Source organism: Equus caballus, chromosome 14 (genome assembly GCF_041296265.1).
Source record: "Equus caballus isolate H_3958 breed thoroughbred chromosome 14, TB-T2T, whole genome shotgun sequence".
NCBI lineage: Eukaryota > Metazoa > Chordata > Mammalia > Perissodactyla > Equidae > Equus > Equus caballus.
In genome coordinates, this window is record NC_091697.1 from 40,462,501 (window position 1) to 40,487,415 (window position 24,915).

Genomic DNA, 24,915 nt, shown 5'->3' on the forward strand with positions numbered 1-24,915 from the left:
TATTAATGTTCAAGGGTCAAAGGAGTTATCACCTTGGCAAAGTAGGGAGCAGGGGAAGGCACCTGGCTCACCCATTCCTCTGAGTGTTTCTCACATCACAATAGACATATATAGAGAGATATAAAAACAACAAGATTGGCATTCTATTAATTAAGTCACAAAAAGAAACAATTAGGCAAATTTCAGGAAAACCTAAGAGGTAGAAGAGGACAGAATCAGATTAAGATGTAATCAAACACTTCAGACATTTCAGGACAGAAAAAACCAGATTCATCAGAAGGCTATGGTTGAGTCATTTTCCTGAGGTTTTCAGAACAATCTGACTTCATTTACTTGACTGCTGCTTAGGGTTCAAAGAGAAAGGCAATGAAGGGTTAGGAGACTTTTAGTTGGAATCACCATGCTCAACAGTTGACAGCGTGGGAGGACCACAGACACCTGCTCCAGTAAGTCAAGTTAGTATTCAGCAGATCCCAAGGCAAGGGTTTCTGGCCACATCAATGATAACATGTACATATAACATATCCAGGGCCGTCTGTGAGGGCCAAGGGAGTCCATCTAAATTTCTATTCCACAACTCTCACTTGCCCCATTGAGACCCTGTTCAAGTACTGCTTGTAAAGATTCATGTGCTGGGCCCACTGGTGCATGAGTTAATGGCTAGAATAATTTGGTTGACTGGATTTGCCTCCTCATCCTTCAATGCTTAATCTAGTTCTTTTCCCAAGGAGTTGGCCATCTCTCAGGACGTAATTTGTCCCATCTCCCATTTTACTACTTCCTCCAAAGGATTTCTCTGGCAATGGTGGCACGTTAAGTTAAGGTCCAATTTTAACTAACTTGGCTGAGTTGGGTTTACAGGCTACCAAGAAGCAACAACAGGGTGGAGGAGAGAGATTCAGATGAGATGTGCCCACAGTAGGCAGCAAGGGGCATTGATAGGAAGGCATATAGGCCATCAAATCCAGCCCTTTTCTCATGGCCTCTTACCCCAACCTTTTTACTATTATGAACTTTCAGATGCCTGCTCCACCCCACTGTTGAGTGTAGACAGTGGACAGGGCAGATGTTTTTATTTGTATCACCTTCTTATTTGTTCATTTTTGTAAGAGCTAAACTTAGGCTATTTGGTGACTCTAGTGTGATAAGAAGCATGCTGATCCCTCCCTGGAAAACACTTTTTGACTCACAGGAACTCTGTTTACTACAACCATTACCTTTTATTTATGTTTGTCAGTCGCTGGGCAGCTAACTAGACTGTGGCATATGGATCCCCAAAGGCAAAGGAGAAAGACTACCAATGCTATTTGCCGCCTGAAAAGGAGTTCATATTTATGATTTTGCACACCCCACGTTGTGAGTTTAAGTGTGGCAATTTTCAAGCCGGGAAAACAACTTCCCTTAACAGATCCCGCAAATGCAGTCTTTAGTCTTTTAGATACCTTTGTGGGCCAACTCACTCACACTCTCTCTCTTGCTTGCTCTCATTCTCAAAACAAAACAAGCCAAAACAGACTCTGGGCTTGACAATACACAAACAGTGTTGATTTGTCTTGAGATATTTCCTGAGGAAGTTCGATGAGGGATATACAGCCACTGCCTAGGATTCGTGAGCCTTCCATCTCCTCTCTCCTCTACCTCTCCATTTTAAGGGAATACAGGTAGAAAGACTCAAAAGTGGGAGAGAGAGGGGGATGGGTGCAGGGACAAAGGGGAACTGGGCATAGGAGAGGAAGGGAACAATTGAAAGAGAGAATAAAGGTTGGGGTTTCCAAGTTCCTAATTCGCATTTTTGCTCTGAGCTATCAGACCACTTTTCTGTCTTCAGAAATAAAGCCTCCACTGTTTGTTCCCCTCAAGCAGAGAAACCAGTTTGGGGTCAGTGGTGTGAAGAGGTATTTAGAGAAAGTGGACAATCCTCACAGAACAAGCTCCACAGTGGGAAACATGGGAAAAATTTGTATCCTTTGTTGGTGGCCTCATGATCTCACAATCAGATGAAAGAAATGGACTGCCTGAAAACGCATTTAATTAAATTTCACCTCTACATGTCCCCCTTTCTCGGTGATTCTCTGGACGTGAACTCTGATCCCTTATGCTACGATGTTGTTCTAGCTAATCACTGTGTTGGCTGGGTCTCCTAAATAGACTGTCAGTTCTCCGGAGCAGAGATGACGGCTCCTGTGTTTTTAGATCACTCCCCACAACATTTAGTACAAGAAGCTCCATGCAGTGTAAGAGTTTGAGGATACATTTTTTTCCCATTTTTTTCCAAATGAATAAAATGGGCAAAATCTAAATGCAATATCACCTCATGTGTCTCTAACTCAGCTATTTGACAAACTTACCAATCTGGAACATAATGGAAAAGAACTAGAAAGTATGCAGAGAAAATGCACAGGGTCATAGGATGATCGTTGTAGTTAACATGTATTTTGTTGAGGGCTTATTATGGGCCAGGCATTGTACTTAATACTTTACATGCTTTATTTCATTTAATACTCACATCCCTATTTAGTTGTCATATTATGACTATTTCCATTCCACAGACAAATATATAACCTACCTAAGCTTCTAACCCAGCTCTGTGTGACTAAAGTCCCTGTGTGTAACCACTGTGCATACCAGCTTTCCAAAGATGGGATATGTTGTGCATTGACAAGACCCCTCCTGTGCTCACAATTCTCCACCGCACCCCCAACTCAGTCCTTTTTCATACTTTTACTTTGCACACGGTTGTAACACCCAAGGATCTCCCTTCTCCAAGTCCAAAGCAGAGCAAAGGCAGCAAATGAGAAAAGCCTCATCATAGGCTATTTCATAAGATGCTAGTTTATAACTAGACCATAAGGAGACTGCCAAGGCAGTTTTTCTTTCTTTTTCTCTTCCTTCCTACCTTCCTTCCCTTGTTTCAGGAGACAAAAGCGATGGTGCAGAAGGATGGTAGCCTGCGCTATTGTGGTTCAAACTGCCCTATAGTATGTGCTTTCCAGAAGATTCACTGTATTGTAGCCCAATGACTTTGACAATTATAATGAAAGAATCCTCAACACAAGGTTATGTTTAACTTCAAAACAGAAGTTAAAGAGGTAGGAATTTGATTTTAAAATATTCCCTTCTAAAAATATTATGTTAAAATAAAAGCCAACAGGTTAATCAGAGCTCAGATGTCTGGAAAATCCAGGGTCCTGGATAGCAGAGACTATCCTCTTGACTAGCAGTAGTTTCTAGACGTCTAGACTTCATGGATGAGAAAAAAGAATAAAGTAGAGGTGGGAAGACTGATAGAGGTGTGTGTTAAATGTCACTTTTGCTAAGTAAAAATGTTTAAAGAGAGCAACTATCCTTTATCATCACCTTCTTCTGAGTGAATTGAGGACGCTTGAAGAATCAAAGAAATAGGAAGGAGATTTCAGAATAAAGGGAAGTCCTTTAGGTTGAATGAATTTAAACACTGTTTTTATTTTCCTCTACGATTTGAGTAAAAAACAGCGCTGCAAGAATCATTAGCAAGGACTTTAAAGGGCTCAAATACTGATGGTTGTAACAATTACTTATTTGATTAGAGGAACCCCTAGTAGAATTTTTCTTATGCCAAGTTCTGTGCTTGGTACTGAGCAAAACAAACAAAAAGCAAGCAAAATAGAATCTGGTATGGTTCTAATTCAGTAAAGTAAGAGTCTGAAAAATTCCTGGATTCAGACAGGTGTTCACCATAAGGGAGATGGTGGTCCTGGGTCATCAGAGCATGCAGCTGGGCCTGTAATCGGTGACATGGTGACGTGCATGGCATTCATTCCCCAAGATGGCCAATGAGCCCTCCAACCCTCAACTACCCGAGCCCTGACCTTCAGCTACAGGAGCTGGTGGCTCCAGGGGAGCTTTCGAATCAATGAATTATCTTGCAGAGGGAGGAGTTGGAATTCTGGAAAGAAAGTCTGTAGGAGACTGCACTCATTAAGGCTCAATGTATTCAACCTTGCCTCTGTAAAGAAGCTTGATTACCATATACTTGTGCGGAATTTAAAGTTTGGAAAAAAGCAGCCAAGGGAGCTATTTCAGATGGTTTTAGTTGGGCCTCAACCTCTGAAAGGCTAAGGACTGAATTCTGGGCTTCAGTTCTGAAGCAATTGACCACTCTTCCACCCTTGCCTTCAAAACCTTAAATTCAAGCTTCTGAGGAGTGTTGGAGGAAACAAGCCTTGGAGTCTACATCCAGCCTGCAATGATATGCTTTGCCTCTCCTCCCTGAAAGGAAGCTTTGGTTTTCATCAGACTAGGCTGCTCCGCATCCTGTTCTTCAACCAGTGTTTCCTCCTGCTGCTGTGTTCTCACCTCTTGCTGTTCTGCTTAACTTCTTTCCTAGCACCCAGTTACCCCGCAATGCTCCCCATGTTTTCCTTGATTTTTTCCTTTGACACTGGATTTTTCATTGACCTTTCCTTTAAATTTCCCTGACACCAGCAGTCAATTCATTGCCTTGCTTACTATTGTTTCAGGTGTCTTAGTCTTTAACTTCATTATAAAGCCTCTGGAGTAAAGAGTTGCAGTCTTTGGGTCAACTCCCCAAATATTTATGAGGGCCAATTAAGTGTCAAGTACCAGGGTAGGTACTTCCTAGGAATAAAGGATTGAACAAGTTATAAATTTCATCCTTCAAGAAGTGTACAGTCTAGCGTGGGAGGCACAAAATCTTCTCAGCAGTTCATGTAAGACTATATCTGATTTTAAAATAAAGGGTGATAGAAGCACCAAAAAAGGACAGAGGTTAATTCTGATAGTGGGTGAGAGTTATAAAACCTTCAGGAAGTGCTCTGTGAAAAGGGACAAGTGGAATCAGAAGCCTAGAGCTAGGAAGCACAGGGCCGAGGGAGTGCGGGCATGATGAGGGGGACTTCTGGGAGATGAGGTTACAACAACTGACCACGTCCAAATTGTGCTTGAATGTTTGAATGTTATGCTAAGAAGTTAACACTCTACCTGTGGGCACCGCAGATATGGACGGTGTTTAAGCAGTGAAAGGCCTCAGACCAGCAGGTCATGTATACTCAGCAGTCAGTCCTAAGTAAATATGCATCAGTTAATTGACCAATATAATGACTCATATGAGAGGAACAGACAACATCAAAAGTTTTAACCTGGATCCAGGGAGAATGGAGATGATGGCCAAGTGCAAAGTAAACAGGGCTCACTTGGAAACTTCGGATTGGTTGTCTGTGGAAGACGAATTAGATTTATTCTCTGCGATGCTGGAGGGCAGAATTAGATCAGAGAGATGAAGCCACAGGGACACAGATTGCTGCTCAATACGAAGGCACACTGTGGAGCTCTTAGAGCTCTCTGGGAATTGCTATTTGAAAAGCAGAAATTTGGTGGGACATTGTTGGTGAGACATTGTTAGTGGGACAACTGTTTGTCAGGAAATTCAGGAACTAGATAAAAAGTTGGGATTCAGTCAGTGGTTCCCAGAAGGCTGATCCAATGAGCCAGGCCAATGTGCGATGAAGCTTTCCCTTATCAATGGGAAAAAGAGAGAAGATACGAGTTGAATACTGAGCTTTCAGAAAGCTGAGATTTTCCATCTAAAGGACTGTCCTTTACATGCAATTCATTATTTCCTTCCTTCTCTTTTAGTGTTAACACATTTCTTCTCTTATTAAATGATGTTGATGAGAGATGGTAATTTTTTGCTTTGTTTCTTTTAACATCTTTCCTTGGTAAGATAAAACATTGTCAAGTGTCCCCACCCCACTACCATTTTTTCTTTTCTAGTGTTGTACTGGTCCATGATATCTCTAGTCTGGGAACCACTGGACTTCTAGGGGAAGAGACTTCAAGGGGCTTTGCATCCGCCCTCAAGAAAGGGGCATGCAGCTACGGATGAGTGAGGTTTAAAGGTATTTAGGGGGGACTATGAAGGCTGGGAATTTCCTTGCACTGGATTAAAGGTCAGTGTACAAGTGAGCACGGTCATTCTAACTCTTCCTTCCAGGGTGCTCCAGGGTTCCCAGGCCCAGTGATCCCTCTGTGAAGAGGGTCCGGCCACCTCCTCTCTCCCTGGGCTGGCCGGGCTGTGGCAGCCTCTTCTACACAGGCCTTCAGAGAATGAGTAATTCACTTCTACTGGGGGTCTTGCGGGGGCACCGTCTTTGGGTGACTGTTTCTGCTCCTTTGCTGAGGCAAAGCCAAGGCCATTTTGCTGCGAGTGGGAGCCAGAGCCTCAGCAAGAACCAAGCTTGTTTGGCCCGCCATGGCTAGGGGGAAGCATGGTTGAGTCTAGGGCTTTGGGGACCTGGTCCCTGGACAGTGCTCTCTTACTCACTTCCCTTTTGGACAATGGTCTCAAACGCTCCTCTGTCTTTAGTCCAGTCTATGACACTGTCAGTGTGGACCATCACTGACCAGGCAGGAAGCTAAGGGTCCATAGGACTCTGCTGGCCCAGTAGCTTGGAGTGGTGGGTAAAGTGGGAGAGATTAAACAATGACCGAGCAGAAGGAAATGGAGAGTTAGTGGGGTTATATCAGGAGACTCCATTAAAATGCAGACATCCCAAATCTCCTTAAGGAATACAGGTGGGGTCAAAGTTTCCTTCACCTGTGACCATTCCAGATGGTTCTTTCCTCTTGAGTATACTCAAGGGACAGACAGTTCTGTGATCTTATGAGAAGGAAAGTTGGTCAGGCAGTGAGTCAGCCAGAAGTCAGAGGTTTTGTCTTTGGTTTCTGAGTCTACAAAATAATACAAAAGAGTTGGGTAAAAAAACCCTCCAAAAAACAGATACTGAGCACTTTCTTAATCTCTCCACTCTGGTGGAAGAAAGAGTCTAAAGGCCTGATCTGAGTTCCTTATTCATCTCTGATCAAGTTTCATGGCAAGTCCTGTAATTGTACCTAGGGTGACCAACTGATCCCAGTTTGTCAGGACTTTCCTGGTTTTAGCACTGAAAGTCCCACATCCTGGAAACCCGCTTAATCCTGGGCAAACTAGGACAGTTGGCCACCCTAACTATACCTCAGTTTTTCCATTTGTAAAACGGGAATAATTACATGCTCTTGCTCCAGTTGCTTATAGTGTGAGGATCAAATGAGGTGACTGATATGAAAATGCTTTGAGTAATTCTGGACTAATGTAGGTGGCTGGATTGGAAGTGCCACTAAGGCCATACCTCTGTCTATTGGCACATGCTCTGCCTGGCACACTTTGTCACTTTGTGGAACCCTATTTGTCTTACAAGTGTCTAACGTACGTTGTTCTCTGCAAATCCTTCTGCAGTGACCCAGGCAGGATGGATCAGGCCTTCCTTGCTGTCCTGCTCTACCCGCACATCCTGTAACAGCAGACTCATCCATCCATTATCCATCCTCTGCTCCTCCAAGCATATTGAGAGATCTCTAATGAGAGGGACCCTGCACTCAGTGCAATACCTAACAGAGTAGCTGCTTGATGAATGTTTGTTGGGTGAAGGAGTGATTTAAATTTCTGAGACCTATGTTGTACTGTAGGGGTTGCTAGAACCCCCAGAACTGCACACTAGTTTTACATGTGCGATGTATATATTTCCAGCCCTGTAACTCTCTTTAGGGTCCTACGGCTAAAATCATGTAATTCGGTGCAGAAAGCCCCACGGGAACCTGAAGTCTGGCCCCTCCAGCAGGGACTCTACAGACAAAGCATTTCCAAGTTTGATCCCCATAAGTTCATTTGCAGCTCACAGTAAACCACACCGGGTCCTGTAATGCAGAAGCATTTGCCAGCAGCAGCAGGCCCACAGGTCTGCGTCAGACACCTTGGAGATGCTTGACAAAAGACAACGGAGGGACTGAATGAAAGTCTCCCCAGAATTAACGGAAGGAGTGGAAACACCATTCAGGACGAGAGCCAGCCCAGTGGTCTCATCTCAGCCACCTCTGATTCAATGAAAGGAAGAAAACCTGGGCGAGTTCTAAGGACTGGCCCCTGAAAGACAGATGTCAAGGTGAACAGAACACTGAGTGGGCCAGCAGGACCATTATTTTCTCATGGACTTTAAAACACATGGGTCATAATGCTGGAGAACTGCCTCCCCCAGTGATAGAGAACGGCTCCTGAGGAAGAGAGGAAAACACATCTCCCCCATCTGCCCGGCGGGCCTCGCCTGTCTCCAGCTCTCACCCTCTCTTCTTCCTCCCTCTTTTCGCTGCCCTCCAGCCCCTCCTCCCTTGTTTCAGCAGCTCCCCTTGTATCTGTCTTTTATAATGAGATTCCAAGAGAGGTTTTGTTTGAGGAAATGGCTCCCTGCTGAAAACAGGAATAACAGAGATTAAAAAGGAATGCCTGAATTACCTTCCTGTTCACCCTTCTACTGGATGCTTGTCATGTCTTACCCGAAATGCCTTTCTCCCTACCTTGCTCGTAGATATTCTCCCCACTGGTTTAAGGCTCTGTTCAGGGACTGCTGTCTCCTCCTGGAGGCCTTCCTAGAAGTCTCACCCTTGGGAAGGGCAAGGTATTTATCCCTACCTGCATAGTTTTCTCACTGTGCTTCATTTATCTATTTATCGATCTCTTGATCAGTCTATCTCTCGATCTCTGCATCTTTATGGTACTTCTTCTCTTCTTTGGATCAGTATTAGCTGTTACTGTGCTGTGCCATCTCTCTTTCCTTCTCTCTCAACCGTGACCACCACTCAAAAATTTGCATAGTTCACTCAAAAATTGAGATTTCCAGTTTCATTTGAAAAACCAGAAGATCTGGCAACATTCCCACATGGCAATATTAGGTCAGCACTGAGTGGAGGCTATCCCTCTAGATAGGCATATACTCTTTCGTTCAGGAAGTCCCCATCATTTCCTATGATCTCCCAGAGACTGTCAGTTTTCCATTTATAGCATTGTGTAGTGGATAAGATCATAGGCTCTGAAGCCAGACTGCCTGGGTTCAAATTCTGGCTCTGCCACTTACCAGCTGTGTGACTTTGACAATTTACTTAACCTCTCTGTGCCACTGATTCATTGTCCGTGAAATGAGGTTCTTAATAGTACCTACTTCACTGAGTTCTTATAAGGATTACATGAACTAGGGAGTGCACATGAGAACTTAGAGAATCTTGCCATATAGCAGATGCTCAATAAATATTAATTTGAATTATCATTTACCATAGTGTTTGTGCTGTGGTTTTGTTTCTTAGAGCAGAGGAAGTATTGCCTGTACACATGACTCTATTAAAAATGAGGAAGCCACACACAGGTTACCTCTGCCCTGTTTCACTCATTTTCTTTCCCTGGCCCCTGGGGCATTTGAAGTTGCAGTCCCTGAATTAATGATGAATCTTGGGAGTGCCAATGTTATAATGTGTTCATCTTTGCCCTCCCTAAGAGTACTTACTTTAGTGCTTTGAAAATACTATGCCTGGAATGTTGGTAAAATTAAGTTGCATGATCATGTCATGTACTTACATGCTGCCTTTAGGATGGATGTTCATTAGTAATGGCCAAAGAGACCCAGGAGTTAAGAGGTGGTTGATTTCATTTGTGTTATATGACCTATACAACAGGACTAGTATTTCCTGGTTCTCATGAATCAGACAGACCAGACGCATCAACTGATTGGATAACGTGCTCATGAAGTTACCATATACAAGGAAGTTGGCTGGGTAGGAATCCGTCCATGCCACAAGCCATCAACAGGAGTTCCTGCATGCTAAATTTCCTGGCAGTTTCTGTGGACAGTTGGCCCTTGCTTCCCTGTACCTTGAAATCCAGGTGGAGAGAAGACAGAAGCAGTAGGAGGAAAGATACTGGAGAGGGATAAAGCCGTGTTTGTGGGCCACAAGGAGGCTGGCTCGACTAGTGTTATGGAGTTTTTTTCCAACATCCCTCCAGAGGAATAAATTTCATTCCCATGGGACTAGAGAATATGATTAGGAGGTCCTTATGCTCTCTGTCCGCTAGATGTTTGTGCTGAGGAGGGATGAATAACAGATGTGAATTTCCTCCCTCACTGTCTCTGGTTTGGAGACTCCGCTGGTTTCCACCTCCATCCAGCCAGGAGGAAGCTGGCTCCTGTGGCTGGGGGTTCACCTGGGCCTTTGCCCTTTCCAGGCTGAGGAAGAGGCTGACTAGACATGATGATGGAGCCATGATCTCACCCCCTGGGGCCACTCATAAACTGTGATTGGAACACATGGCCCAGAATTTCCCTGCAAGGGTTTGACTCAGGGCCACCCCTGCCCCTTCCTTTCTGCCTGGCCTCATTGACCAGGCTTTGCTCAGGAGCTTGCTACCGTCAGACAGGGATGGAAGCAATGTGGCTCTTAGTTGAACATTTGGGGCACTGAGTGTAAAAGAGAATAAAAATACACATTTGAACATTTCTGTCTCTTGATCTCCTGAAATTTCTGCCTCATTGCAATGGAAAGAAGCCAGGAGTGGTCTGGCCCAGAGAAGGCAATCACCACTCATTTGGGTCAGATCCCCAAACTAACAGAATAGATGGTGAGTGCCAAGGGAAGCAGAAAGGGAAAGGAGAAGAGGGCGAGGGGGGAAGGGATTAATATTCAAGAACTCCTTACGCACCATGAGCTCTTCATAAGTGATTTCACTTATTCGCAAGACAATCCTGCATAGCTTATAGCAGGATCCCCATTTGGAAGCTGAGAAAACTAAGCTTCAGAGAGATGAAATAATGACAGTTGATACTTTTTAGTCATTTTAGTATGAACCAGGCACTGTGCTAAGCACTTTGTATTATCTCATCTAATCAGTGAACAATCGTCAAAGGAATGCCAGTGTTACCTCCTGTTGTTATATTTGGGGAAACTGAGGCTTCAGGAGGTGAAGTAACTTGTCTGAGAAACTTTTTTTTGCTGAGGAAGATTGGCCCTGAGTAACATCTGTTGCCAATCTTCCTCTTTTTGCTTGAGGAAGATTGTTGCTGAGCTAACATCTGTGCCGACCTCCTTCTATTTTGTATGTGGGATGCCACCACAGCATGGCTTGATGAACAGCGTGTAGGTCTGTGCCTGGGATCCAAACCCACGAACCCCGGGCTGCAGAAGCAGAGTGTGCGAACTTAACCACTACTCCAACAGGCTGGCCCCTGAGAGACTTTTGTCATTAACTAGTGGATCTGGATTCATACTCAGCCCTAACTTCACAGCCCTAACGATCAGCTGATGCTCCACGCTGCTGCTAGCTACTTTCCCAAGATCACGTGGGTTGTAAATATGGGAGGCAGGGCTTAAACGAGGGTCTGATCAACACCAACCCTGAGTGGCAGAGCTCGGACAGGTACCCACACCCTCTCCCTCCTGGTCTGCCTTTGTATTAGAGTAGCTGCCTTCTTAGAAAAGGCAAAAGATTGGGCTAATCTGAAATAAAGTTGCTGAGGAGAGGGAGAGAAAAAAAAGAGATGCTATTTTTGACAGCAACAGCCTCTTAAAAGAAAGCAACATACAATTTGTATATCAGCGGGAGAAAGCAGAGCTTCAGCTGGAAAAGCACAGCCTGCGCTGGGCTGCTGTTCTCCCCGCGGTAAAGGCCATCATTTCCTGTGTGGTTCATCTCCTCAGATCCATCCCTGCCACCTTGCTCTCGCCACCTTCCTCCTCTCTCTCCTTAATGTGTTGCTCTGCTCTTTGCAAACTTCTCATCCAGCGTGGTAAAAATGGACCCTGACAGGAGTAAGTGCGCATTGTCCTTGTGACTTCGCTAGGATCCTCCAAAATAAATCTGCACTGTGGAGCTCCAGCCTCACCTCATGCTTCGAGGAGGAGTGCTTCGGTTGTGGAGGCCACCTGGTGTCTCATTTCCCCCCCTGTTTTAAGGATGCCACCTTAAAAGTGGCAAAGGCAGTGAGGGGTACCTCCCTCAGCACAGAGGTGGGGATGCGGAAAGAATGAGGGTTTCAGAGGAATCGTACTTAAGCTCCATCCCACAAGTCACTTTGAGAACTTGGCCAAAGTGTCTCCTCTCTGAATGTTAGTTTCCTAACCTGAGAAAGAGAAATGATAATACCTAAGTCAAAAGGTGAGGGGGAGATTAATACTTGAACATGCCTAGGGCACTGAATATGTACGCGCTGCCCGGCACACAGTAGGTGTGAAATGAATAGAAGACTCCCTTTCTCCTCGCTCTGCACTCACAGTGCAATCGGTCTAAAAGGACCTGCTTTTCATTGTTGAAAGGAGTCAAAAGCACTATAGAGTTTTGGGAAGTATAAAAATCTTTCAGGGTGTTTTTGGTTCGATCTGCCATGGGCAAGCAGGGAAACAAATGCATTGGATGTGCCCTTTTCCATTTTTAGCTGTAGGGCAGCGATGTCAACCTGTGCATGGTCCTGATCCTAGGGAGAAGGATATGGGTGCCCCACATGCAAAGGGTGCAGAAGGGAGGCAAGGATTCCCTGGGGAATTCAGGCAGAGCAGACAGCGAGCCCCTTCCCTTTGTGGAACCTCAGTGTTTTTATTCGTGTATGGGTTGGGTAGGGCTAAATGGAATTGTATGTGTGTATGTCAGGGGAGGTGGTCAATAATCTTTATTCTCTGAATAATCATTCCTTTCTCACAATTTCCCTCCCTACATCCATTCTTGCTAATGGTTGAGAAGACATGCTGGACTCAGGCTGCCTGGGTTGAAAATCCAGCTCTCCAATTTCCACACTAGGTAATCCTGGGCAAGTTCCATAACCTCTCTATGCCTCAGTTTCCCAAACTGTGCGACCCAGATGGAAACATACTACCTTCACAGGGTTGTTGTTAGGATTACATAAGCTCATGCACATCAAATACTTCATAGAAGTGCTTGGGATGAGTCAGCCAGAAAAACGTTAACAATAGGTCTTATCATTACCACGAAAATGCTAAATCAAGCCTTGTCACTCCCCCATCCCGCCGCGTGGACTTTTGCACTGGGCTACTGCGCCAGTCTCCTAGGGGGCTTTCTGGGTACTCTCTATGATCCATCCCACATGTCCTGACCTGAGAAGCTTCTGTATTGATGCAGCTCTCTTTTGGCAAACCTCCAGCCTCTATTCAAACACACATACACACACACACACACATACACTTTCTCTTTCTGCCTCCCTCCATCTCTTTGTCCCTCCCTCCCTTTTTTCTCTCCCTTTTTATCCCCCAATTCCCTCCCTCTCTTCCTTTCTCTCCAGCTCTTCTGAGGATGCAGGCAAATCCAGCCTCTCTGCTCAGGGAGGTTTGTCTCTGATCAGGCCTGACCTGGGTCACAGAGTTCATGGGGTTACCATGACAACGAGCCTCCCTGGCTACCCATCAGGAGGCAAGGACCAGTTGAAAGGGACTGTCATTTCCCTTGGACATACTGTATTTATTCTCAGCAGCGGGTCCTGCACCAGTACTACACTATGGGAAGAGGGTGGGAGGGAGGGAGAAAAAGAAATATCAGGGTTTAATTTTTTTAGTGTGTTCTCTGTGGGGGAGGACCACAAATTGTTCTCAGAGAGAGACATTTTATTTCTAATGCAGCCAGTATGTGTGTGAGGGAGTGGGTGGGGCTCATGTGCATTTCTGATGAACACAGTTGGTTTCACAAAAAAGGAAAAAAATAAGTTATTTGGCTCAAAAGTGACTTTTTGGTAGGTCTAATAGGAGGATGATTGGGGTGAAGAATTAACATTAATGAGTACCCTCTGTGACAAGCACTTTATGCTATTTCATCAAAACTCAGAGCTGCAATGGATTATTATTATTCCAATTTTACAGAAAAGAAAACAGGCTCTTGAAGTTATAGTGACTTACTAAGTTAGGTCAAACTGCTGGTAAAGTAGTGACCCTTGCACTTGAATTGAGGGTGACTTCAAGGATTGTGGCTTCAACACCATTCAGTGCAGTTTCCCTGTCATATTCCCATCACAATAATCTTCCTTCTTTTTCCAAGCTGCTGCCTCTTTAGCCCACTTGAGCATTTCTCTTCCCTGACCTCTAGCCCTGTTTCCCAAAGTGGACTGCTGTCTACCTATAGCAGAATCATCTGGGGGACTTATTAAAATTTCACATTCTTGGATCTCCCCTCAAACCTGCAGAATCAGAAATCTCAGAAGGGGGCATTTTTAACCAGCTTCCTTAGGTAATTTTGATACATACTGAAGTTGGGGAACGGTTCTTTAGAGCAATAGATTCAACACCACAAAAAACAGCACTTGCTTATTTGTTTACCAGTTAGATTCTGGGTCAACGTGATTCTGTACAAGAGAACTCTCTTAATGGCCTTCTGTATCACTCAGATCAGCGTTAGGAAAAAAACAGGTGTTCCAGAAAGGCCTACTGAACCAACTGAAAGATACAATCATGTCACCTGGTCCCAGTGTGGAGAGGGCAACCAGGGGACCCTCCAACCCTGGGAATGAGAATGCTCCCCACAAAACCTTGTGATGTCTCTCCCTGAGTTCGGTCCTCACCTCCTCCTTTAGCCAGATGCCAATATGGGTAAACAGTTCTTAGAAGATATTTCCTAGCATAGGGTTGTGTGAAAGGAGAAAAATATATTCAACAGTAATGCCAGTGAGACTAAAATATTGATGAGCAATCTTGAACTTAGTCTGATTAAAAAACCAGAGCTAGGCAAGATGCAGTCAGCGCAAGAAGAGGGAAAGGGTGATTAGCAGCCCCCACTCTTGCCTGTGTGCCAGGAATTCTGTGCCCCTCCAAGCAATGCCTTTCTGAACCTTCTAGGCACCCCAACACAACACTGAGAAGGTGATAATAATTCTATTTGGGAGGTAAACCCCATATCTGCCCATTTCCTGTCCTTGCCAGAATCTGTTTGTTCCTGGTCAGGCCTTAGGAGCACAAAATTAGCAGAAAGCTCACATAACAGACTTCTTTCTCAAATGACCAAGTCTTCAAGTAAAGGCTCTGACGGATGATGAACATAAAGCCCACCACTTCTTCCATCTGTCCCCATCCCATTATGATCTGTAACCACATTCATTATCTCCTATCAGGATGACTACAACAGCTTTCTAAATGACCTGTCTGCCTGTGATTCTCCTCTCTCTGAGTCATGCTGCAAACCACTGCCAGGGTAATCTTGGGGAGCCTGTCTGATCCATGACCCTTCCATGTCAATGGCCTTCAATAGCTCCTGCTGACATGGAATCAAAACACAGAGACGTTTGAAAGCCTTCACAGTATGACCACAACCAATCGCTCCTACTTATTAATGCATTCTCTGGTTAAAGTGGACCCCTTGTTGTTCCTGAAAACAAGCCCTATGTTTTCTCACCTCTGCTTACTCTGTCCCCTCCATCTGGAGCACCCTCTCCCCACTTCTGGTCTATCACAATTTCTTTGGGGCCTATCTTGAATGTCACCTCTGTGACAAAAGCTTTGTAAATCTTTCCATTCAAATGTTGACTCTCCTCCTTTTGCGTGTTTTTGACTCTCTTATGGCTTTGGATAGAATAATAGATATCAATGCAATTCTGCTCACGAGCTGAGCTTGATTATGCAACGTTTAGGGGCTAGGACTGCAACTTTCTCCCCACCATTCCCTAAAGCATTGAGCTCATTGCTTTGCATGGAGAAGATATGCAGAAAGGAATCTGTGAAGCTGAATGGACAGCATAGGGAGTGGGTCTCAGACTCTCCTGGGTGCCCATCAGGTGCCCATTAAGCTGCAGGAGGAAGCTGCATGGTGCTCCTGTCCTCTTGGCCCATACGTCTGGCATGGACAAGACGTGAGAGAAGACAAACATGTCATGATCACAGAGACTAGAGAAGACTCCATATAACCGCAGTCACAGTTAAAGACCAGACTTTGACCAATGTCCTGATTAGGGTGTAACTCTTAGCAAATCCATTAGACTCCTGGTAGATGGCTGGTGGAGAATCATTCATTGAGATTTTAACTTAAGCCAATCTGGTATGGATTCCTTCTTGGGTTGGTAAAATATGGGCCATGCCTCTTACTTAGGAAATTTGAACACGTCGTCTCTAACTGAAGGGAGTATTCATCGTAATAAAGAAAAGAGACTTCAGTTCAGACCAGCAGATACGTTTAGTTGGCAACTAAAGGGCCAATAGATCATAATTAGTGGATTTACCAACTGCCTTTCCCTACTGACCGGCATTGGCTGTGCAGGTCTTTATCCACAACATAAGGGCTTTGGAAACAGAACTCAGCCCCTCGCCCAACCCCAAACATGCAGTGACAGCCAACAAACAGCATCTGTTTCAAAGAAACACCACCTGTCCAAATGGAAAAATCAAGCATCGAACCACCTCGCTTCATCAGAGCATTTGTTTCCAGAGCAGAAGAGACAAAAACACCATTCTGTCACTAACACAGCCTTTTAACGCTCTGTGGGGACCCCGGCCTGGCTTCTGCCAAGTAGACTTGGCCACTTTAAGAGGAACATTTGGGCCTTGGATATCAGTTCTCTGACCTTCTGAGGCAGGGCTGGGTGATCCTTGGAGGAACCGGAGGCTTTTTCCAGGTAGCCTGGAAGGGAGCAAATGCCCCACAGGTGTGATGAGGTCTGGCTGTATAGGAGAGCTAGTGGTTGAGGAGGACTGCCATGGGGTGTATGTGTGTGTGTGGGGGTCTCCTTTTTTGCTGCAGGCACGGGCATAAAACCTGGAGCATATCTGCCTGTGAGGGCTGCAAAGCCCCACCTTTCACAGGGCAGAGAGAAATCATACCAAAGCCTGTAGTGTCCTGAAGCAGCTTTCTGCAGTGCAAACACTTCTAAAGAGTTTGCAGCTTTGTGAATGGCTGAACAGTTTTTTAAAATGTATTTTCTATGATTCTAAGTAATTTGAAGACAAAATTGATTTCCTCTGCCATATTGTCTTTAATCACTTATAAGCCCATTTTCAATGGGGACCAGGGGACACGTGTGCCGCTCCTTTACTCTTCTCCTCGCTTTCCACCTCTGTCATGCAGAATGGTTTCTGAGGATCAAGGCAGTGGGTCTAAGATTGCTGGAGCAGGCACATGTGTCTGTGGCCTTTGGTTTGCCGTGATTCTTTGGTATGCGACCATGCCTTGGGGAAACGGCACCATTTGGAGCATGTGAAGCAGAGATATGATGGAATCATGGCTGGAGTGTGTGTGTGTGTGTGTGTGTGGTTACTTATATTTTCTGTAACCATTTTGCAATGAAATGTTTCATGGAACCTCTACACTATTGGTTGCTAGAATGGTTACTTTTAATGCATATATGAGAAGTAGAATCCCATGGAGGGCAGAGGGACCGTCCCAGGCCAGAACCTTATGGTCCTCTTAGAATGAGCGTTACTCTACTCTTTTTGAGTCAGGGAGCCCCATGGCTCTCCTAAGGGTTGCCACTGGAGAGAAAGGAGCACTAGGAGAGAGCTGGGAGCGTGTGGCCATCACTTGGGTATTCTTGATTTGCACATCAACCATCAGTAATCTGTTTTTGGAATATGTTCCTTTTCATTTCGTTTGCTCTTTCTTTCTCAAAATCAATAAATGGCTTGTTGTGTCTTGCAGAGATGTAAGCAATAGAATTAGAATTAAGTTTTTTTTTTTTATTACAGCATCGAATTATTTTCAACATTTATTCCAGAAAAAATCTTTGGGCATGTAACGCCCATAAAAGCAGCATGACTGCTCCAAGAAGTGGTACTTGGTGTGTTCAAGTAAGCATCCACTATCACCTTTTGCCTTCAGGGTGGTGAATGGATGCTCTGGGCTCCAAGAATCTGCTTTTTTATTTTCGAGTTGATGATTATTGTTTGGCCCATGTGGGTAGGTACCTAGAACCTGGCCTAAGTCCAGTCTTCTGTCTTTAATGGTGCTGTCAGTCACAAAGCCAAGTGCAGCATTGGAGTAAGTTACCCCTGCTAAGTTACTCCTTAGTGTAAGGGCTCTGTAGTCAGACTGCCTGGACTTGAAATACAGCTCCTTCCTTATTAGCTGTGTCAACCTGGTCAGGTAACCTAATTCTGTGCCTCTGTTTCCTCAGCTGTTAAATGAGGATAATGGTACTGCATTGGGATGTTATGAGGGTTATATGACATAATGCACATGCCACAGTGTGTGGCATGCAGTAGGTGCTCACTCAGTGGTAGTTTTTGTTACAGTGGAAAGCGATTTGAGTGCCCGATGACCTGAGTTTTAGGTTCACGTTACTCGTTTTTCTGAGTCAATGTCTTCTGAGTTTGTCACCTTTTTCCAGGCACCTGTGTGTGGGAAGGGGTGGTAGAAGTGGGCCACCCAACAGTTGGCTATCGACTGGACAAATCGTGTCATCTCTCTGCACCTCGTTTTCTTAATTTCACCTTCAAGTATTTAGATCAGATGATGTTCTTGACTCATAAAGCCTTCAGTAAATTGTAACACTGCAGCATCGTTGATGTTCCTGGACCTGTAAGAACTAATTCTCTACTTTGGGCCTTTCTAGGGTGATGTTCTATAACGTTCCGAGATAAAAGTCTCTTCTTTGCCAAGCACTAGCCCATAGATCCCCTTTGAACTTTGCCTGAACTTGTACAGAGTCTCAAGTTCTTCCAGGCAAAAATGCGTGATTGACAAATACGAGGCCATTTGGTTTCCTTTCATTAGGTCACTTTCAATTATGGCTACAGTCCAACAGATATTTTTATTTTCTAATTATCAGACAATTACTTAAAATTCTTCAATGTATTTTCATTGCTCTTCAAATAAGGACAAAAATCCTTTACAAAATCCTTCCTTACCTTATTCTCTAATCTTGGCTTAACCTTTTTTCCTGTTCATTACCTGTGCTCCAGGAGCACTTGGCTTCTTTTAGTTCATCAACTGTGCCATGATTTCTTGCTTTAGAGTCTTTGCACATGTTGTTCCCTCTGCCTGGACTGCTCTTCTCTCCGCCCCCCCCACCCCATTTCACTTAGTTAGCTCCTATTAACCTGTCAGATCTCAGATTGAAAAAGAGCATCCTTGGAAAAGTCTTCTCAGCCATGTCCCACCTGTTCTGTGCACCAGATTGGACTTTGTTATCTCTGGGTGTGTCTAAGATCTTCTCTTTGTCTTTATTGCTCTGCAGTTTCAATTGAATCAGCTGCTGATTTTCATCTATTTACCCTGTTTAGGACTCAGGATTTTTGAATCTGAGTACTTATGTTTTCAATAAATTCTGGAAAATTCCCTTCAAATGTTGCCTCTACTCCATCATCTCTTGTCTCCATCTGGAACTCATAGAAGATACACATGGGATTTTTTTTTTTCTCTTTCATGTCTCTTAACCTCTGTTATAGTTTTCTAATCTTTTTATCTCTCTGTGTGATAGTCTGGGGAATTTTCTCTGATTTCCCCCCAAGTGTACTAATTTTTTCTTTAACTTTGTCTAATTTTCTGTTTAACCCTTCCATTGAGATTTTATATCAATGACTGTATTTCTTTTTTTTACTTCTGTATGTTCTAATTGGTACTTTTCCAAATATGTCTGATATGTTAAGATAGTGTCTTTTTCTTTAAAAACTGTTTTTGATTACTTTTCTGTCTTTAATTGTACTTCTGATTCTTGTTTAGGTAAATTGTCATATATTTTATAACTTTGCACTGTTTAAGGCAGCCTCAGAATAATCAATTTATGCTGATTGTTATCCCAGTTTTGATTTCCTTTTTAGCCTAGAGATTTCCTAACGTGCATTTAAAAGGCTATTTTTTATTATCTGTATCCAAGTATTTTATCCTATATCTAGGTGTTTTATAGCGGGAATTTTGTTCTGCCGTATTGCTGGAAGCAGATGTCCTCTAATGCCCTTTTATAGACTATCATAGCATCTGTCATAATTGTCATGAACCATTAAACAATAATCATCTGTTTAATGTTTGTCTTCCCTGCAAGAATGTACTTCTAGGGGACAAGGACTATACCTGACTTGTTCAAAATTGTAGCTCCAGCTCATAGCCTAGTGCCTAGAACATTGTGTGGCTCAATATTACTGAAATGAATGAATGAAGTGGAGGCAGAGGTGGCCTTGGATGTCATGTCAACATGGGGAAGGAACCCCTCTTCATCCTTTTGCAACCTTTTTACACAGTTCTCTCTTTTCCTTGAACCCTACCCTTCCCTAAAATGATTTAATCCCTCTGTGTTAGACATAATGTCTCACAGGTGACTTCACAGTGTACTATTTTCAATTACCTTCTACATAGATTATCTCATTTAAACTCATAATCACCTTGGACCTAGGAAGTGCTGGGATGATTATCCTCTCTTTACAGACGAGGAAACTGAAGGTCAAGGAGATGATACGTCTAACCTTTTGTACGACAGTCAGTAGTACATTCCAGAATTAAATCTAGGTCTTTTGACTCCAAGTCTACTTGGCTCTACCTTAGCTGTTTGGAATAATACCAGAGTTTCTTTATGGGAAAGCAAAGTTCACCTTGCTTCTTTATGGAACTACCTGTTTCTTGCTAAAGAAACCAGTATGGAAAGAATAGAAGCTGCCATTCATTCAGTGTTATTTTGATTTCCACAGCCAAAGTCTCACGACTCAAACTACTTGATTTTTCATTTGGACAATGTGCTTATGTTTCTTTTGAGATAAACATTACAAACCACCTTCTGCCAAAGAATCCAGGTTGCTGGAGAACACTGATCATGGCCTGGTTGGATGCGTGGGTGTCTGTTAAAGGATGGTGTGTTACAGATCACACAACAGAAACACAATGTTCATCGATGTTCAACACTTGGTGGGGTCAGGCGAGGTGTGGGGAAGAACACATGGGCAGTGACAGTCATAGCAAGCTGAGGCCCTCGGGTCAATTTCCAACCTCAGGGTTGAAGATCTTGGGTGGCTGGAATCTCCCAGGCCCACAGGTGTCCAGGAAGAGCCCTCTTGACAGCTCGCATTGTGGCACTGGAGCCATGTGGCAGACACAGCAGCTTCATTCCTGAGATAGGGAGGGGAAAGGGAGTACCAAGGAAGCAAATCTTGGCTACTTACCTCAGGGCGGACCCCTTGGGTGTTGCAATGCCATAGCCTTTGGAGTCCAAGTTACCTCCCACCTTCATGGTGTCACAGGGTTTCCGCTGCTCAATGTACTCATTCATGGTGGACTCCAGAAGGTAGGCATATTTGCCTTTGGATTTTCTCACTCGAATCATCCCCTCCTCTGTGGTCCGCACAAAAACTGATGGTTCCGCTGACTTCATGTATGTCCACATCTTCTCAAACACAGCGATTTTAGACCTCTGGCAGGGGACAGGAACAAAGCTGGAATTAAGTGCTGGCTGAGCTTGGAATTGAGGTCGGCACACACACTAATGAAGAGCTGAGTATAGCTTGATCACACATTCATGAGCAAGATTAGCTCAGGAAGAAACAAATTATGAGTGATTGCAAAATAAGAGGCTCTAATTAGTACCAGTAGGTTCCAAAGTACAAATATCTTGCAAATACAGAATGAACAGAATAGCTCAGAATCTTTTAATTACTGCTGGGGTAATTATATTTGTCTTAAATATGGGGAGAGTTAAGAAACTGGGGCCGCGTTTGGGTTTTAAAGACATTAAAAAACCTATCTGTTGTTCAATAAGGCCATATTTATACAGTCCAGAAGAAGTGGAGAGCTGACTGTTAATGGAAACTGATTTCATTACTGGAGCACAAGACTGCAGAATTTCTGGAGCATGTGTGTCATCCCATATTGCAGGACCTGCCCTCAGAATGTACATTGTTGTCTGATAAAGCTAATAACTTGGGACCTAATATTGTTGCCTGTTTGCATTTCAAAAGCTTCTAGATCTAGCCAAACTGCTTTCCTCATTTCCTCCTGGACTCACTTTGGGCCTTCCTTTCTTTCTTCCTTCCTGACTTTGCCTAAGCTGTTTCCTCCATTTGATAGGCTGGTTCTCTCAGCCACATCCTGCTCCTCATTTCACAGACCAGAACAAATCCTATGTATCCTGAGACCACTTCAGTTCCCAGGACAATAGTTCTCAAACTCTTGTGGGTACCAGAATCATGTACAGAGATTGTAAATATGCAGATGCCCCTGCTTGAAACCTAGAGGTCCTGATTCAGCAGGTCTGGGATGGAGCCTAGGATAAATCTTCTGAAGTTCCCAGGTGATTGTGATCTGTATGGCCTATGTGGCGCTCACTTTGAGAAAGAGTGTTGTGAGGACTAATATTCCTCTAGGACACAGCGTCTGGGTACTCACTGGATGGCCAGCTTAGGCTGCTAGGATTGAGTCATCCCTGCTTGTGCATAGGTCTCAAGTATGTGGATGCTACCTCATGGTAGGGGACATCTTTCCTTCTGTGGGTCCTTCACAAAGTCTAATCTTGCACATATTGGCTCCTAGTTAGGGCCCACGATCCAGGACCACAAATGAACCCTCTCATCTAAGATGCTTTTCCTAAAGGCTGTCCTTTCCCCAACAGGTAGGTGTATTTTAGGGATGCTGGTATCTGGCTTTTGAAAATGCTTTGTAAATGGACAAGTGTTAAACACATATAAGGGACTCTTTTTTTAAAAGATGATCTCTACTAGAGTCGTGCGACCTATATAATTTAACAGTTGGTATATAGATTACAGATTTATTTAGTATAAAATTATCATTATACATGCAATATATAATTTTTATTTGTAAGCAAATATCAGGTTTATTTTCTTGATATCAATATCAAGTGTTGGCAAAATATTAATAACGCGATTAAGCTGTTGCTTGTGCCAACTGGTCTATAGAGATATTTGGGCCCAGGAAAATTCTAGGTCTCAAAGGAAAATTAATGGAGATAGTTACTGAGAATTTCAGGGAGACATTTGGTAGACTAAATCTTAAGTCTTAATAGTCTATAACTGGATAGAGTAGAGGATTTGTTTCACAGTCTGGTTTACAATCTGGGAATAACCCTGGGTTCTAGTCTTAGTCTTGCTGCTAGCTTTCCTCATTGTTCCATAAGGAATTTGGGAAGGGTAATCTTTAAGTTCCATGCTAGCTTGAAATATCTGATCTTTACATGAAGATACATCATTCAAACAACAATGTCAATATGAGAAAGAGGAAGAAAGAAAGGAGAAAAGGGAGGGAGGATTTCAAAGTTAGGGGAAGATATACCCAGAATCAATCACAGCATCTACAACGTATTGAATGTTCTCTCACAAGAAGCAGGGAAATGTAAAAATTCAGCTGGGGGACCATATTTGCAGATGATCTTTCGGGCACAAAACCAACAAAACACGCAGCAGGGCAATTGCAAGATGCAATTTGACCTGACAAGATGGCCACAGCAGGGAACTGGGCTGCTGACAGGCAGAGCTGAAAAGCCCTCTGGGCAATGGTATGCAGAAATTAATATGTCCTCTCAGCCTCACCCCAGTGCCCCAAATGCCAAGGCTGTGCTCACAGTCGCTTGGCGCAGACTCCCAGGAAAATCTAATCTCCAGGAATGTGACGGCAGCCTGAGTGGCAGGGAAGATTGGAAACATGCTTGAGGTATTTGTTCTTGGATCTCTCCTATCATCTACAGCTCCCACAGCCCTTCATACATCTTAATTAAACTGTCGATGGAGGATTAAGTGACTCTGGGTTGGGGCTGCCAAGAAGCTCTGGGCTGCCATGGGGACTGGAAGCCAGATTTTTCAGAGACTGGGGTAGAAGAATTCCTGTCTCACTGTTTCCCCCTTCCGCCTTATGGGGGTGGTATGTGATCTTGTCCTCCCACCCACCAAAGTCCTGATGGGATAATTCTCAAGGTTAGAGTCACAGAGATGGACGGGCACATGGGGCATGTCTTGTAGTGCTCTCTTTTCACATGTAAAGAAACTGAGGCTCACAGTGTGGCAGTGAACTCGTCCAATGTCATGTGGCTTGTTAGTGCCAGAGCCAGGAGTAAAACCTGGTCTCCTGATTGCACACTTAATTTCCACCGTGACCAGCTTCCTTCTTCATTTTAGGCTTTATATCTTACTAGCTGTGGGAACTTTCTGAGCCTCAGTGCTCCTGTCTTGACAGTGATGATGATGGTACCCACTGCACAGTGTTGCCATGGAGATTATCTGAGAACAGAGGTAAAATGCATAACCCAGTGCCTGGCACATAGGAAGTGTTCTATAAGAGGTGCAATCACTACTAATAATTATGCCCATTCTTCATAGGGTAGGAATGAAGGGTAGGAATGCCCCAAACATACATGGCTGGCTTGGTACTAGTTTTCCTAAATGTGGTAGATGTTGAGATCAACCAAGGAATTCTTTTATACTGAGCCCAGATGACCTCAGAATCCCTCTCAATAAAGAACTCTAGGCAACCACTCCTGATCAGTCAGAGTTAGCATATGAACTATAACCTATTTGCCACCAATGCAGTAGGCCTGGTCAGGACGCAGAGCTTGTAGAACATGAACTGCTTTGATTCTAGATTCCTAACTTTGTGCTGTGGACAAGAGACAGAATCTGTTAAGTGACACAGTTATTAACAGAGAACTTTGAAGTCTTAATTAGTTATGCCTTTAATTAGCTAGAGTATATTCATTTTCTTCCCTGGGCCTCAGTTTCCCCAACTGTTAAAGGGAAGGTGAGACTAGACTCATCCATAGGCTCATCTGGTGACCTGAGTAATCTTTAAAAAAACATTTCTCAGTTAATGACATCACCGCTTTAGGATAGCGTGGCAAGAATACTTGAGTTGGAATGAGGAAGCCCAGATTTTGTACCCACCCTTGACACTGGCATGATGAATTCCCTGCATCTCAGTTTCTTATCTGCAAAGCAGACACTGTAATCCCTGTTCTGCCTTAGGTCACAGGTGAAACATAAATGAGACCATGGATGTGAAAGTGCTTTGGGGACTGTGACATACTAATACGTGCGGGATGAGTGCATTAGGTATATAATGGGTAAGTGAATTGGGTGGTTCCCCAACAGCATGAGCAGGGGCTGGGACATAGGACTGGCTTTATGGACAAGTATCAGGCATCTTCTTTGCACTGTGGCAGC

At 44.0% G+C, this 24,915-nt stretch overlaps 1 protein-coding gene across 12 annotated transcripts in view; it reads right to left on the reverse strand.

Annotated features, from left to right (window-relative positions):
- GRIA1 (glutamate ionotropic receptor AMPA type subunit 1) overlaps window positions 1-24,915 on the reverse strand; it is a 289,359-nt gene that overhangs the window by 18,669 nt on the left and 245,775 nt on the right. For all 12 annotated transcript variants that reach the window (XM_001503618.7, XM_001503619.6, XM_070233013.1 and 9 more), the window contains exon 13: window positions 20,917-21,164. In XM_001503618.7, coding sequence (XP_001503668.1) covers window positions 20,917-21,164 — 248 coding nt within the window. The remainder of the gene's footprint in view (window positions 1-20,916; window positions 21,165-24,915) is intronic.